This window comes from Erithacus rubecula (assembly GCF_903797595.1).
Source record: "Erithacus rubecula genome assembly, chromosome: 11".
NCBI classification, from domain to species: Eukaryota; Metazoa; Chordata; class Aves; order Passeriformes; family Muscicapidae; genus Erithacus; species Erithacus rubecula.
Genome location: NC_136663.1, coordinates 21,890,869 through 21,906,491, shown reverse-complemented (window position 1 = coordinate 21,906,491; position 15,623 = coordinate 21,890,869). Strand labels below are relative to the sequence as shown.

General features: G+C 43.5%; 2 protein-coding genes across 7 annotated transcripts in view; one reads left to right on the top strand and one right to left on the bottom strand.

The window, feature by feature from the left end:
• Window positions 1–12,871, top strand: part of ARHGEF4 (Rho guanine nucleotide exchange factor 4) — a 206,861-nt gene extending 193,990 nt beyond the window's left edge. For all 6 annotated transcript variants that reach the window (XM_079315544.1, XM_079315543.1, XM_079315545.1 and 3 more), the window contains one exon: window positions 997–12,871. In XM_079315544.1, the coding sequence (XP_079171670.1) occupies window positions 997–1,154 (158 nt within the window). In that variant the 3' untranslated portion in view covers window positions 1,155–12,871. The remainder of the gene's footprint in view (window positions 1–996) is intronic.
• Window positions 9,243–15,623, bottom strand: part of FAM168B (family with sequence similarity 168 member B) — a 22,825-nt gene continuing 16,444 nt past the window's right edge. Inside the window, exons 6-7 of the mRNA XM_079315556.1 lie at window positions 15,221–15,350; window positions 9,243–14,158 (exon numbers count right to left, since the gene is read on the bottom strand). Of these exons, the coding sequence (XP_079171682.1) occupies window positions 15,238–15,350 (113 nt within the window). The 3' untranslated portion in view covers window positions 9,243–14,158; window positions 15,221–15,237. The remainder of the gene's footprint in view (window positions 14,159–15,220; window positions 15,351–15,623) is intronic.

Here is a 15,623-nt window from a genome sequence, read left to right as displayed (position 1 = left end):
AAGAGTCACTTTGCAAATAATCAGCACTCAGCCAAAACCTAGCAGCTTCTGTTCCAAGGCCAGTGCACAGCCTCTGTAGGAGCCAGGCTTTCCCAGCAGGGTGGCATTGCCTTTGGCAAAAGGCAAGTTTTGTAGTAATCCCCATGGTGCACAGAGGGCCACAGAGGTCACTGCAGCAGGGACTGTTCCTGCTGGGGAGCTGTGCCTGTGGAAGATGCTCTGAGCCTTGCACCTTGGGCAGAGTGCCAGGGTAGGTACCATGCTTGAGCAGAGCTCTTCATTCAACCTGTCAGAGACACAATTAGCAGCAGCCAGGGGAGAGTGAAGTCAAGCAAAATAAAGGCTCCTGTGCCCACAGCACAGTTAGCTGAAGACAGCTCTGCTGATGTCACCTTCCCCTTCTCTCTGTTCAGAGGAAGAGGTGTTGCTTGGTTTCCTCTGAACCCACGGAGGCAACCACTTCCTCTTGGTGGTACTAGCCAGCACTTAAAACCCAGCCACATCTCCTGAAAGAAAGCTTGGCTTAATGTCAGAAATAAGATTTGGCTGCAAACAGGGGGAAGTTTGGAAGGAGGCCAGACCACACCAAGAGAGCAAAGCCCTTGGGGCACAGCATTGGAGGAGACTGCACAGACCAGCCTTGTCCACTATGCAGGCACTGACCATTCTTGCTCAGAAATACAGCCCAGGAGCTTGGAACAGGCTCCAGCTGCACTTGCACAGCAGCTGCTTGTCCCAGCACAGCCAAAAGCACCAGCTAAATTTGTCATGAATTGCAGCTCTCTAGCCCTGCTGTCATGCTGGCAGAACACCTGCCAGTTATGCAGCACATTTCAGGGCGTCCCACGTGAGCTGCAATCCTAAAAGGCAGTGCTGAAAGTAAGGATAAATGAAAGGAAGGGTATCACTAAGGCAAACCTGCAGCTGTAATGGGGGGGCAGCAGAGTGGGGAAGGAGCAGTGTTGAACTGACGTGCTTCCCCTCTCCTCCTGGCAGCAGTCAGCAGGCCCTACTACGAGTTCCTGATGCGGCAGAAGCACCCCACGCTGCCCAGCACGCTGCCCCAGCAGCAGGTCTTCATGCTGGCGGAGCCCAAGCGCAAACCCTCCAACTTCTGGCAGAACATCAGCAGGCTGACGCCCTTCCGCAAATAGGGGCAGCCCAGTGTGCCTGAAGCCTCCTGAGAAAGCACTTTATGCAGCAGCCCTGGCACTGCAGCCCAGGCTGTCCAGCCCTGTTTACAGAGGATGGCACAGTGCTCCTGCCCTCCCTATTTATTGTGTGGCCTGAGCGAGGTGGCTCCGAGGTGCGGCCCCGTGGCCAGAGCCAGCCTGCGCTGCCAGGCAGGCACAGCTCCAGGAGCACACAGCAGGGAGCTGGACAGGCTGCAGCCCAGGGATTCTGCTTGTCAGCTCTACTTGGACTCACTCTTTCCTGCTGTGCCCACCACTGCTGGCTGGCAGCTGTCACAGGCGATGGCAGTGATGGACCCCGTGCTCAGAACAACAGTTCAGAGTCCATGAGGAGGAGGATGAGCCCTTCTGCTCTGCCCAGCCCATGCCCTGCATTTCTCAGAGCTATGACCCTCCTTCACGTGTCCAGCTAACCCAGCAGCCTCTGCAGGCACTCAGAGCACAGTGAGCTCTGCACTGTGACCTCCTCCCTCCCTCTAGTCCAACAGCACCGCTGAACGGTGCCCTACATTAAACTGTGCCAACCTGCAGCATGAGTCAAGTCGAAGAATCTCTCTAGTGGGTTTGAGTTACATAAGTTAGAGAAAAATGTGCCTAATTAATACCATACTCAATTCTTTAGATTCTCGTCTCTCCATCATTCTGCCATATTTCCTGGCCAATGAAAATGCTCATTGTTTGTAATGTGTTTATTTATGGTAAAAATCAGAACTGTGTATTTTGTAAGTCTGTAATTGTTCTTGTCAGATGTTGTTAACTTGACGCCTGTTTTGTCTGTTTAATTTCTTTTTTTTTTTTAAAGAAAGGTCAATATTTGCAAACCTAGCTCCCAGAAGTCAGAGTCTGCTGTTCAACTCTGCAATGTCACTGTTATGCAAACTCCCACAGACCCTCAAATTCAAGGAGTATTACTGACACTTTTAAAAATGGAAAACCACTTTATAAAGGCCTAAACTTAGCATAAAGAACCTCACTTTAAATACCTAAGTTTCAAATGATGGCCAAAAAAAAAAGAATTTAAACCTTGGTTAGCAAAAAAGAAAGATTTGCCTTACCATAGTGAGAGTTAGAAGCCATACTGACTGAATTCCCTAGATTAGGAGACATCCTGTGACAGTGGAAGGAAGACACTGGCTCATTCCAGCTCAAATGTGAGTGAGCACTGTCTGCAGAGATCAGAAATCCAGTGTTTGTTGATGCTGTAGCTGACCAAAGTCTGGTCATCCAGGGATATCTGAATTCAGTAGCATGTACAAAATCCTTCTTGCACTATATCTTCCCCCTAGACCAACCAGGGGCAACATTTAATTTCATAAAGAAACTTGTAAAAGTGACTCTCAGCCTGTGTTTGTCTCCAGCCCGTCTATCTGTGTGAAGCTGTTTCTTTTCAAAGTCACTGTGGGGATTGTGCTCTTGCAGCTCCAAAGGGGCTGCTCTGCCATAGGGATCATGCCAGAAGGTGACCTCAGAGCAGCCATCCCGTGGAGGGATAGCAGGGACACAGGGACCTGACTGGGGTCACTCTGGGAATGACACTGAGTCAATGCTGGGGGATGGGGGAAGGGGAAAAAGGAAAAGAAAATCTAAAATCACTCTCTAAGAAGCCACTGAGATCAGGCAGCTACAGCAGTATTAGCACAACATACACACACAGACACCCAGAGACACAGACATGGGACACTGAAAGACACCCAGAGACACACGTGGCCCAGCAGACACACTGAGGCACTGCCGGGTGTGTACAGACACCCACAGGGACAGTCACCCACGGGGGGAGATGGTGACCAAGAGACCCTGACACACAGACACCCACAGGTATGTCAGACAGTTGCAGCCAGCACTAGTCTAACAGAAGGCAATTGTCATTTTCTGTGTTTACCTTAAGTGTCTGCACCCTCCTTTCCTTATCCATGGCATGTTTGTTTTGATTGGCCAGGAAGAAAACCTGTTGGCACTAAAATTACCAATTTTCTGAGCTTATCATCAGCTTTGTAGTAAGTGGAGGGGGGTAGAGGGGCAGAGGACAATCCTCTCCCCAACACAGATACAGGATCACACCCCACACTGAGCATGACCAGCTGGTTGCTCAAACTCTTGTCCAGTTGCCACCTGGGTACACCCAAGGATGGAGGTTCTCCCAAAACCTCTTCATATCCCTGCTCAAAACCACTCTGTTCCCAGTGTGAAGGAAGTGCTGACACCTATTCAAAGCTTCCCTTTCTGCAATGTCTGATCTGCTTTTAGGCAGAATGTTGCTTACTATACTCAGCTTTACCTCTACAATGAAGTCACTCTGGTAGAAATCCTCACCTCTTCTCCCAAAGGAAATGGGGTGACAGTGGCACAGGCCCCTGGAAGTGTGAAGTGCAACAACCCTGCCCTTCCTCCCCTGCTGAAACACACACAAGAATTGGCTGTTATTAGTTACCTGTGTAGCAATACTCTGAACAGTAAATATGCATCAAGTGGTTAAAATAATCACATCATTTATCAGCTCTTCCAGAACTGGCTTCACCTGTGACCAGTGTGCACAAAGGATTTCCAGAGATACTTTTTTTACAGACATTTCTGAAGTGCCAAAGCAGACTTCTCTGGCCAGACAGCATCCCAGTCAATGGACAGCTAATTACTTCTGGAAGAACTCTAGTCTCCACTTAACTATCAGTACTCTTTCTAAAAAGTGTCCTCAGTTGGGATTCTAGTCTTGCATGCCCCATTTGGAGCTAGGATCCAATGCTCTATGCAAGACACAGATCAGGTAAAAAAGCTGATCACACAAAGTGGTGGAGTTACAGCAGCAACACAGAAAACAGGTAAGGTTCAAACCATAAATTCACTGTGCTCAACATGCCCACCTCACAGACTGCTCTGAAGTGGATCTCATCACAAAATACCATCCTTTGATACCCAGCACCACTTCCCAATTCTCACCGTGACCCTCAGAGTCTCCTGAACAAACTGTCACATGCCACGTGCAACTTCCTTAGGTTTTAAGTGATTAGACACTTGAAAGGCATCTCATCCCCTAAGTTATTCATTAAATGGCAGTGTACCTGTGTGTGAGATTGTAACAGATTAACCAAGCCCAGCTTTCCCTCCTGCTCCCCCTGGCATCTGGATTTGGGCTGGAGTGACTCCCATTGTTGTGCCAATGGACAGCACCAGGGTGACCAGGTGTGCAGGTTGGACTGGGGGTGTGCACAGTGAGCTGACCCCAAGGGCATCAGCTGAACTTTGTGAAAATGAGGTTTCTGGCTAGTCAAGTACAGCCTCTGACAACCTCTCTGAGCTAAATGGACAAGACCATTGTGCCAGTTCCACATGAAGTGTCCATTTGAAACGTGAAGAGTCAGAGCTATGAGACATCAGCATCCTTTTCTCTGGAGCTGAACCTTCAACGGGGGTCAAAAAGGCAGATTTGTGTACAAAACAAACTGAAGCTCCTGATGTGAGTCTAAACAACACCAAGCCTTCTGGATTTTAGGGTAGAACCAGCTGAACTGCTCAGAACAACACTTCTGCATTGAGTTACATAAAGAGGGCAAAGAGATTGAGTCAGGGGTGGTTTGGTTTGGGTTTTTTTATTTGTAATAGGGGTGTTGGCTCTATTTGTTCCTCTCCTTCTGCAGATATTGATCTAGGAAGCTTCTTGCAAAAAAACAGCCATGTTTCTTAATGACCCAAAACTGCCCAGATTTCCTTTGGTCAAATAAAACTCACAATTATGTAAAGCACATGAATCAATTGAAAGAATGATTTCCTGAAGCTACCAGTTAAAGTGAGGAGAACCAGTGGCTGCTAAATAACGTAATTTCTGTCTTGATTAAAAAAAAAAAAAAAAAAAGGAAAAAACCCCCATTTATTTTGAACTATTAGTTTAGAATATCTGATTCAGACACTGTGGGTGTATACACTGTTAAAGTTCTAATAGTATCAAACCCAGCACAAATTGTCTTTGTGCTAACTCAAAGTAAGAACTAGGTCAGTTCCCATGGAGAAAAAAGTTCCCCAAAGAAGCCTTTAACATCTCTCCTGTTTTGTCCATTCCCTGAAGGCCAGTGGGGTGTCAGCTGGGGAGGAACCCCCAGCAGAGTCCTTGGCCTCACCGAGTCCACTGCAGGAGATTCCCACTGTGCAGGACACTGCTCTGCAAAGCCAGCACAGCACTCTGTCATCCAGAGGCCAACCATCTGCACCTGGGTGTCCCAACAGCCTCCTAAAAACACCTGAAAACCAGGCCTCACTGCCACCAACAGGGATCACCCAGAATCGAGGCATACAAGAATAACAAAAGAATCTCAGCTTCAGACTGAGAAGGCCTCATTTCTTGGCATGCTAGAATATCAGAAATTAGCTTCTTTTAAATAAAAAGGCCTTTCACCTGATGTGTCAAAATATCAGCAGTGCTCCTCCAGTTTTACTGTAGTGGAAGCACATCTTCATGTAACAGCATCACTCAAGAAGTCTGTGGCAAGATTGGTATGAGCAAGTACTGCACCACTCACCACCCAGACTCTGGAGCTGTGGGACAGCATCCACCAAGTGCTGATTTCTTCTTTATTGTTATTACTTCAGTTGTTTCAATTCTTCTGTCAAGTTTCACCACATACCTGCTCATGAGGGTTATGGGCATTGCAAAGCCCATCTGGACAGTTAATATGGTAGAACAATAACTCCTAAAGCTTTGAGGAGGGAACTGCTCACACCTCATTCAATTTCTGGAGCCTCAGCCTGGGCCTGCTGCTACTCATTCTCTACCAAAGTGGGCAGGACTCATCACTGCTGCTGACAGCAGTACCACACAGGTACAACCCAAAGTATCAACCACAATGTCCTGTACCAGCCCACCAGCAGAAACTCCCTGTCCCAGATCACCCAGCCTAAACAAAGCTGTAGGGTCAGGCCTTCAGGTAAGTAACAGGTTAAAAAATAAGAACTTTGATAGTGGATAAAAACTCACTGAAAAAAAATGGAAGCATTTTCAGCTGATTTTAACCTCCTGAACAGTGGTGCTCTTTTAGTTGGGTAAGTGTGGGGAGGGAATCACTCTTGCAGGCTGCAGTGACCCAGCAGTGCAGCTCATTCAGAGTGGAGCAGTGCATGGTGCAGCCAGCAGCGTGCCCTGGCAGCAGCCACAATGCCTCCTGCACACCCTGCCAGTGCCATGCAGGCAGGGCAGCACAGCCAGGCAGCAGAGTCAGCTCCATCCCACTCACAGCCTCCCAGCTGCAGGCTCTGCACAAGCCAAAGGGTGCTCCTTCCCAGCCACACAGAATCCCAGCTTGCCCTGCCTGCCATCAACACCTCACACCTCATTTCTCCCGTGTTTCTCACACATTTCCTTAACCAACTACATGACTAAAATCCCATGGCTTTGGCAGTGCTGGCACTTCTAGGAAAAATGCAGGCTGCTTGTTCTTTTAGCTTAACACTCCTGTCATATTTCCCTCTGCAACTACACCCTCCTCTCTGCACACCTGAGCTTCTCTTTTGCACAAGTTTGCTACCAAAGCAGCTCCCTGTTTCACAGCCTGTGCCAATGAAATACCTGTGGTATTACCCCAGAGCCTGTACCCTTGTGTGTGACTGCTACATTTACAGTTGTGAGATGGGAAATAAACAAGCTATCATCTTGAAGTCTTGTATCATTCTGTAATCCTCCCATAAAGCAAAACTACTGACTACACAGCAGCTGTGTAACAATATTCTGCTTAGAAATTCCTTCTATCCTTCCACACCTACTTCTTTCCCTTTTCTCCTAAGCAGCACCCACTCATTATCCAGGCTTGATAATAATTTATGGCTTTTTTCCTTTAACCTCCAGTAACCTGAAATAATATACTTACTATCTAAATCACACCATCAATAAAAACCTTATCCCCAAATGCACGTGTTCACTGAAGCAGAGGGAACTGCATTTGAACTCAGCTGGGAACTTCACGATTACAATTCTTACAAGGCTGGCAAAAGCCAAACTTGGGGAAGGTGTGTTCCCCTTTCTGAAGCTTCAATTTATTCAGATATTTTACCTTTCTTGCCTAGAAGAGCAAAAGCTATTGTAGAACACTACAAAGTAGATTACTATAGCCCAAAAATGAAGGTGCAGCTGTGCTAATTTAAGCTGACAGCTGAGCTGCTCAGTGTCAAGTTCTTTCTGTCTTTTGTGTTGGAAAGATCTCTTAGCTCACCAAGGACTCCAACTGGGAGTTCCCTGTACCCACAAGGCTCAACAGTCCCCCCTCCACACCTGCAATTCACCCTGTGACACAACCCAACTTCCTACAGCAGCCAAAGACTTCTGGCTGCTGTTTAAAATAAACACTAAAAAACTAAAGTCATCACATAGCCTCCATTCTATTCTGGAGGATTAAGACAAGATAGCCAATAGCCTGATGGATACTGAAATAAAATCCTGGAATGCACTTAGCCTCCTACACACAAGTCAGACATTTTATCCATGCAATTCAGCAACACTGACATTTCCTACACAAAAAAATTCCTATCTAAATAATAATGAGTACATAATTCCTGATTCCAAGGGAGCTCTCCAATGAAACTATTTCTGTTACCTGACTTTGTTTACAGCAAGCCATGGAATTTAGAATCTAAAGCAAGATGTTAGAAGCAGCACATTTCTGTTTTGCCCATAACTAGTTACAGGAAAACTTGAAACTCAGAATTTCTTGCCTGATTTCTACCAATCACTAACTGAGCATATACTTTCCTGGAAGGGGCTCTGGCTGTTCTCAGGGGTTCAAAGTTGCCCCTAAATTAGAGAATTCTTACCAGTGCATGTAACCTCCACAGCAAGTAACCAAAAGCCACTTGCCAGTGAGGGGAAGGTAACACATGAATTACACTGCCACTGCAAAATGTGGCAAGAGGGAAAAGTCAAACCATTACTATCCCACCATTCTGGCAGTTCCCTGGATACATTTAGAACCACCAGGAAAGAAACTCTAGATGGAAACTTAAGAGTTCAGTACCATGTCCTTAGAGGTGCTGAACAGAGTACAAGGTCATGTTTCACAGCAACAGACTCCCAGGAGAGCAGCTACATCAGAATCTCTCCAGCCTGAGAATGATCAGCACCACTCTGAAGAACAGTTTTTCCCTTTATAGTATCCCAGATTTCAGCAACCCACTGGTTGAGGATTATGAATTTTCATTAGCTGCAGTTATGCTCTGCAAAAAACATTCCCAAACCTATCTACCTGTAACATGAAAGCAATCCCAGGATAACTGACCAACAACTAGCTGGAGGTAAAACACACTGAAAAAAATCTGTCCATGGTATCCCTTAGGCTTGGCTACAATTTTAGAGGCTCATCTACTTAAATCTACCTGTAGCAATAATCCTGACAATGAAACACTATTCCTGCAGACTGATGCAGTCACGTTGCACCTTCCTCTTCCACATGTGTTGCTTTTTTCCAGAAGGTTACCAGGTAAGTTACTGTTATTTTTGGAGACCTACAATAAAAGAAAATAGCCAGTTAGTTCAAGCAGCTTAGTTGTTCCCCCAGAGCTTTACAACCACCCACACACTAAAGAAATAATTACCCACACTTCACACCTACTCTGCTCTTTTCCTTCTGGGGAACACTCAAGACACTGATTTATAACAGCTTTCTGCTCAGGGCTGTCACCTCTCCAATCAAACAGCACGGCTTTGGTATGAAGCAAATGCTGAAGTATTCAAATTTTACATCTGCTCCATTTCCTTTGTTTTAAGCTATAAAATAAAACCTCTCAAACCCCAGGAAATGTCTCAGAAGGGAACAAGGCAGGGTTGAACATCTTTACCATACTCTCAGACAGGACAGCTTAGGGCAGCTAATTCCCCACTGGGGAGCCTTTGCCACTGTGTTCTGTTAGGCATCAAGAAACCTTCTGAGAAAAATCACTCATCCCATTTTAACATTTTGCTTTGCTTCCATCAATCACCAGATTCCATCAGCTTGGAGAGCTTAAATGTACCACACTGTTCTCCAGCACAGAATGTTTTCTGGAAAGATGTCACCAAAGACAGCAGGAAAGAAAACACAATAAGCAACACAAGTCAATCTTTATTGAAAACTGAAGTATTAATACATAACAATTCTTGTTACAATAAACGTGCTTTTAAGAATTTAAACTTGAGCTCATCTACTCATTGAATTGCATAAAAAATAAAAAAGTATGAATTTTCACAATTGAACTGGCTCAGAATGGAATCTCCACTCTTTGTGTTGATGCGATAGTTCAATGCAGGAGTGAGTGATGCCTTAAAACTTATTCTGGAAGACAACATTGACCTAAACTTAAAAAAAAAGTACCAATACAACTGTTCCTAAGACAGTTTTAAAAAAAGTCATAAAAAGGAAACCTGTGTCTATTTCATAACAAACATGGAGAACTATTACTGGGGCCTCTTGTACTTCCATTGCATGCACTCACTTTTTTAGATCTTAAGACAGGAGGGCAGCCAATAATAGCATTACAATTAAAAAAAACCCACTAACAAATCCCTTCTACTTAAAACAAGTCTGTACAGCAGCCAGCTAAAAAAGCTTTCCCAGTTTGCCTGCTAAGTGCCCAAAAGTCACAACCAGTTTAGAAAAGTCATGTTCATTTTCTTGATGTTGAAACTTCAGGGCCCATAAATTGTCTAGATTTAAAAATCACAAATGGACCCTTACTACATGTGAAATTCAGATGTTTCAGTGTTATATGCAACCTGCACCAGAAAAGGTTTCTTGTCCCCACTGTCCCTCTTTCCTCCCTGGTGCCTACAGGACACTTTGCCTGCCCTCAGCACCCTGGGCAGAGGCTCCAACTGCTCAGAGTCCTCTCAGCAGATGGGAAGCAGCTCTGCTCTGGGCCAGCCCTGACAAACTGCCCAAGCCTGCTGCAGGTGCTCCTGCCCTGTGGCATTTCATCTGCTCTTGTGAGGGACTCTGCAGGAAGCCTAGAGCTGACACAACACAGGATTAGAAACTGACACTTCTTAATGAGAACAATGTGAGGGAGCTGAAATCACCATGTCTTAGACAGCCTTCCCCAAGCCTGGCTGCAGGGCTGAGGAACCTGCCTGGGCTGACAGAGCTGCAGCAGGCTGGGGCTGTTTCCTAAGGAACACTGCACAAACACAGCCACACAGCAGGCTCTGTCCCCTGCCTGGAGCTCCAGCTGAAGCATCACTATTGCTCACCTTCCTAAGATGGGAGGTTTCACACACACAGGAGTTACCACTCCTGGTAGGAGTTGGACCCCAGTTAGGTGGTGGTGCCAGACTGATGTGCTTTCCTGTTTGAGCAAAATCCAAATGAGCAGTGTGGAACACTGTGCTGAAGCCCTGGGGAATGATTCCAAGCCAATGCTCTTGCCTAGCCCCTCGAGGAGCAGTGCAGGCAGAACAGCCCATGGAGAGCAGCCAGTGCTGAGTGCCCTGGTGTACAGCTCTGTACCATCAGCTCCCCTAACACCCAGACATGGTCCTGCTGATGGGTGGTGGTCAGCTTTTCCAGTGGATGGAGCAATACAAGGAAGAACTTCAATTGAAATAAAGGACTTTTTTCACCTACTGCTGCATCTAAGCATTTAACTTGCATAGTACACTCAAAAGGAAGCTTTCTTGAGCAGCATTCCTGCATGTCTCCTAGAAACTCCAAACAGGAGAGGGTTACAAGCATAAGCAACACCTGGTAGTAGGTTGTCTCTTCTCCTTCCTATGTGTTTAGTTAACCACCACCACACTGACTAGGGCTATGTGTTTTTGGTGCCAATTATTAGCCATTTTTCTTTTGCTGCTGCTACATGTAAAAGACATTTTCATCAGCTGTTACTGACATAGGGAATACCTTGGTTTTTAAAAAATACTTTATCTAGACGCAACACCTGAAATTTTAATTAAAAAAAAATTCTTGGACTTCTCTGTTATTGCTGCAACAGTTATATCAGATCCAGGTTTATAGTAGTACTTTTTTTTTTTTAATCACATAAAGCTGCCATAAAAGTTTTCTTTTTTTTAAGAGAAGCTTGATCTGAAATGTCTCTACTGCACTAGCTCTTCCATTTGCTGAGGAGCCTTAGTGCAAACACATATTGTGTTTTCATTTATAAAGGAATTCTAAATAGGGAATGTTATATAAAAAGCAGGAGAGAATGTTTCGTAAGACCCTCGCTGTGTAAACGCCTATTTAATGATGTACAGTTTCCCCCACTGCAGTTTTATATCCATGCTTTCTACTATTTGCAACAAAATACCATTAAGATAGTTATATATACACATATTCCCCCCATCCCCCTGCACTGTGCTTTTGGTTACTTTTCAGAACAACTCCTGGAGACAAACTCCAGCCTCCCAGTAGGATCAGAATCGCTCAGGACTGGAAGGTGCAGTACCTCTGAAAAAGGTACAGTTTCTCCCTCCTGGATGAATCCCATAATGCAACTTAGGAAAAAAAGTGCTCAAGTAAGTGAGACTGCCTAAGTGTTATGGAATACTACATGGAGACCAATTCCACGATGGCATTTAGGAATCTGAAGTTAGAGCAAATATACAGGAAGTTATATTAATTCCTTAACTATTTTTCTATTGCAGCATTCATGGAAGTTTTCTCCTATGACTTTAGTTCATGGTGATGAGACAGGAGACAGCAAAACTTCCAGCCTGGCCCTCACAGCTCCTCCCCAACACAGCACTGCTCCAGCCCTCAGCTCCTGGTTAGAGCCATGCTCAGGAAGAGTGCCCTGCGTTGGTGCTCACTGTGCTGTGCCACACCTGACTGACCACAGCTGCAAATCTAACACACAAATGGAATTGTTACACACACTGAACAAAGCAGTACAGATTCAACTAAGTTTGTCTTAGATAATTTTCTGCTCCATATAAAAACATATGGAAATCCCTAAGCTGCAGTTAAGTGCTCATGAGTAAGGTTGAAAGTACTTATTCCAACAACATAGTTATGTTCAAGGCATTAGAAATAAGGGGGCCATCCACTGACAGTGATTCATGCAAAATAAACCTAAACTTTATTAAAAAAAAAAAAAAAAAAACGGGTACAAAATACAGAGAGTGCTTACTGTAAAAAATAAAGTTACTGAAGGCTCTAACCACCAATGGGGTATGAAGGTACACAAGCCTCTCACCAGGGCAGAGTACTGGGATGGCAGCACTAAATCAGCACTGATGCTACCCCAAATCAGCTGCCAAACCTGTACAGGAGCAGAACACCCCAAAACAAAGCAAAACTAAGATACACAACTTCAAAAAATTTAATTCTGAATGGAAGTTAACCTACGAGAACAAGACAGCCTGATATACCTCTGTGTAAATGCTTAAAAGGGAACAACATTTTAGATCCATTTACTGCATAATTTATTGCAGGCAGAATGTATAAAAAAAATTGCATCTTTCTGGAATTGTAAATCAAGAAGGTTTAAGAAGAACCTCTGCTTTAATGTGCAATATTCAAATTTAAAAATTTAAAATCTCTCCCATAACAATTTTGGTATACAAATGGGTTCCAAGGCTAGCCCTTTATCCCCACAGCATTTGCTTTGAGGTACTTTAAAAATTGAAGTTGCAAGAAAGAATATCACAAATGACTCATTGCAATGAAATGCTAATCTGCAGTCGAGTCTTATTTTACGTGCTTCCAAGTGCAATTTAGGAAGTAAAAAAAAGAAAATACTAAGAAAACACATCAAAAGGCTGTAACCAACAAATGGCTCCTACTTCAATTACAAATATTTTCATGAAAAAAAAAAACAACAAAATGAAACTGCTATTTAAACCCTCTATATTCTGGCAGCCCTACTACAGAGTATCCATAGTCCATACTGCAAGTAGATAATAAGGAAATTGTGTTAAAATGATTTGTTCCCCTTTAACACACTCATCAGGCACACAAGCTTTCCTCAGAATAACATGCAGCTGAACTCTGTTGCAGAAAGCCCTTGCACTTCTTAAGTTTCTGGAAAGCAAGCTGGATCAACTGCACATACATTTTCAACTGACTACAACATTCTTTAGGAAAAACAGCACAAATTTGCTCAACTGAGAACTAAAAGGAAGTGTTTTTCTATCAGTCTGTGTGGCAGTCTCACTTTGACACATCTTGCATTATCTGAAAGATAGTACTGGATAGAAATCTCCCCAGGACATGCAATTCATTCTGCAGGTGATATCACCTCCTACTATTCCTAAGAGCCAGTTTTGCCTCAAGGAAGTTTGCCTTATTTACTGGCACACACAGCATTACCTCTGTCATTTCATTCTGATCCTTAAGAACATCTGTATAACACTGATTCCATACAATTAAAATGAAAAGGTATGAAGTAAACTAATGGTGTGAGGGATGTCTACAGCTTGTCTGACTCATTTTCCAGTCACTCCAATTTATTGGCAGAATTTGAAAAGAACACATCACTTGAAAATATGCCCCTTTTAAACTGGCAACTCCATCAACCTGAAACAGGCTGAAGCACTCATCTAATGTAAAGTTATGGTATTCTAGAAAGAAACTCACTTTCATGATTCTACCTTGTCAGACCCTGCATACATTACAACAGTGCATTAGTGATACAAGTTGTAAAATACTTTTCGGTTCCTTTGGATTTGCATATGATGGTTTTTGCATCAGTCACTGCAGGTAGATTGAGCAAGCTTTGTTTTTTGTGTTTTAACATGCATTCAACTAGATATGGATCAGAATAAATTTATACTCCCTTTTTATCATTATAATTAGCTAAAAAATTGCAAGACAGTCCACAAAACAGGATTTGCTTTAAGACTAACTGCTGGAGTTCCAAGATGTAAGATATGCAGCACTGGAAAATCTTCAGTGATCAGGAATTAGTAGTGTTTAGCCAAGTGTTGAAAGCATTCAGAAGGAAAGTCCTGGTTGGAGGCATGAGGGCTTCAGCACCAACTTTTAAACCTCAATTTCTTGATTGCATATCTCCCATCTTTAAACCTACATTAAGAAGGGGAAAAAAGTGGGAAATGCTATTTGAGTGTGGCAGAACACACTAACATTGCATGCAGCACATACACAACAAATGCTAAACAAAGTTACCCTAGCACTTATTCTGCCTCCTGACATGTTCTGGGGTAAGAACACACTACATGGACTTGCTCTTGTCGTGTCCAGTCCAGCTTTCTGTCAGCACCACTGTTGCTTTTATTGTAGAAGATGAAACATTAAGAAGGTATTTTGTACTAAATTTAATTACTAGCAGTCATGAGTTTATTCCCAGCATAATTTTCACTTCTTATATTTGTGTAATGTGAGACTCTTGGCTGACATGCTTCATGAGAAACATTTCAGATCTGCAGACAGCTGTGTAGCATCACAGCAAAATGAGAAATGGCTGCTACATTACTAACTCAAAGGGAATGGTTACCTGCAATCTCAGAACTCTGTACTTCTAACTGCTGAAACAGAAATCTAGAGAAAACTAAAACCAAGTTAACTTTGGTCATAAACTAAATGGACTAAAAGTGAAAATTTCAAGTTCAGTTGGGTCTGACCAGTCTGACCAGAAATAATGACAAGTCATAATCTCAAAAGAACCTGTTTTCAATTTATGCTAAAAATAACCAAACAAATCAGAAATGAAGTATCACAAACATTAGTCCCTGTGTAGTTTGACACAGATTACACACCCAAAATCCATAATTTGGTATTTATTTTATAACAGATAATTTGACTACAAAGTCAAATACATTCATTCAGGAATCATGGTACTGCTGAATTCAACAATTACCAATGATTCCAAAATACTGAACATATTTAATTCCAGATGTATTTTAATAAGGCCAACTTAAGTCTCATTCTTTCACATTTGGCAATCACGCATCATGAAAATGATTCATGACTTGTGAACACACAGACCACTCCAGAAACCCCAGTAGGAATTTCTAATTGGAATACTGTAGAAGCAGTCCCCATTGCTTACCATCTGCAAACTGTCCCCAAAAGAACCTGAAATGCTGCTGTTTGTCAGAAAGATGAAGTGTTTTCAATGGAACTTACACTGACTGCCAGGATGATCACCACTGTGGGGGCACATAACTATAGGTTGGTGTTCCCGGAGCCCGATACGTGGGCATAGTAACTGGATGAGGGGCTACTGGAGTTGGAGAATGAGTTGTCAACAAAGTACCTGGAATGAAGAGAACAGTTTTACAGTAAGCAAAAATTCTAGTAGAGAGAGGAGAAGAAAAAAAAAAAAAAAAAAAAGGGTGGGGGGAGAATAAGGCAAGTAATTTATTTTAAAGACAATTACAACTTGCTCATCTTTAAAATTACCAGTATCATTTTGCACTCCAGTTCCAATCTTCAAATCTTTATGCCAGGGGGCCATTTTAGCCCAGTGGATGTTTAGACCAATGCATACAAAGGTATTCATTACTCAAAAATAGCTCTAGCAGAAACC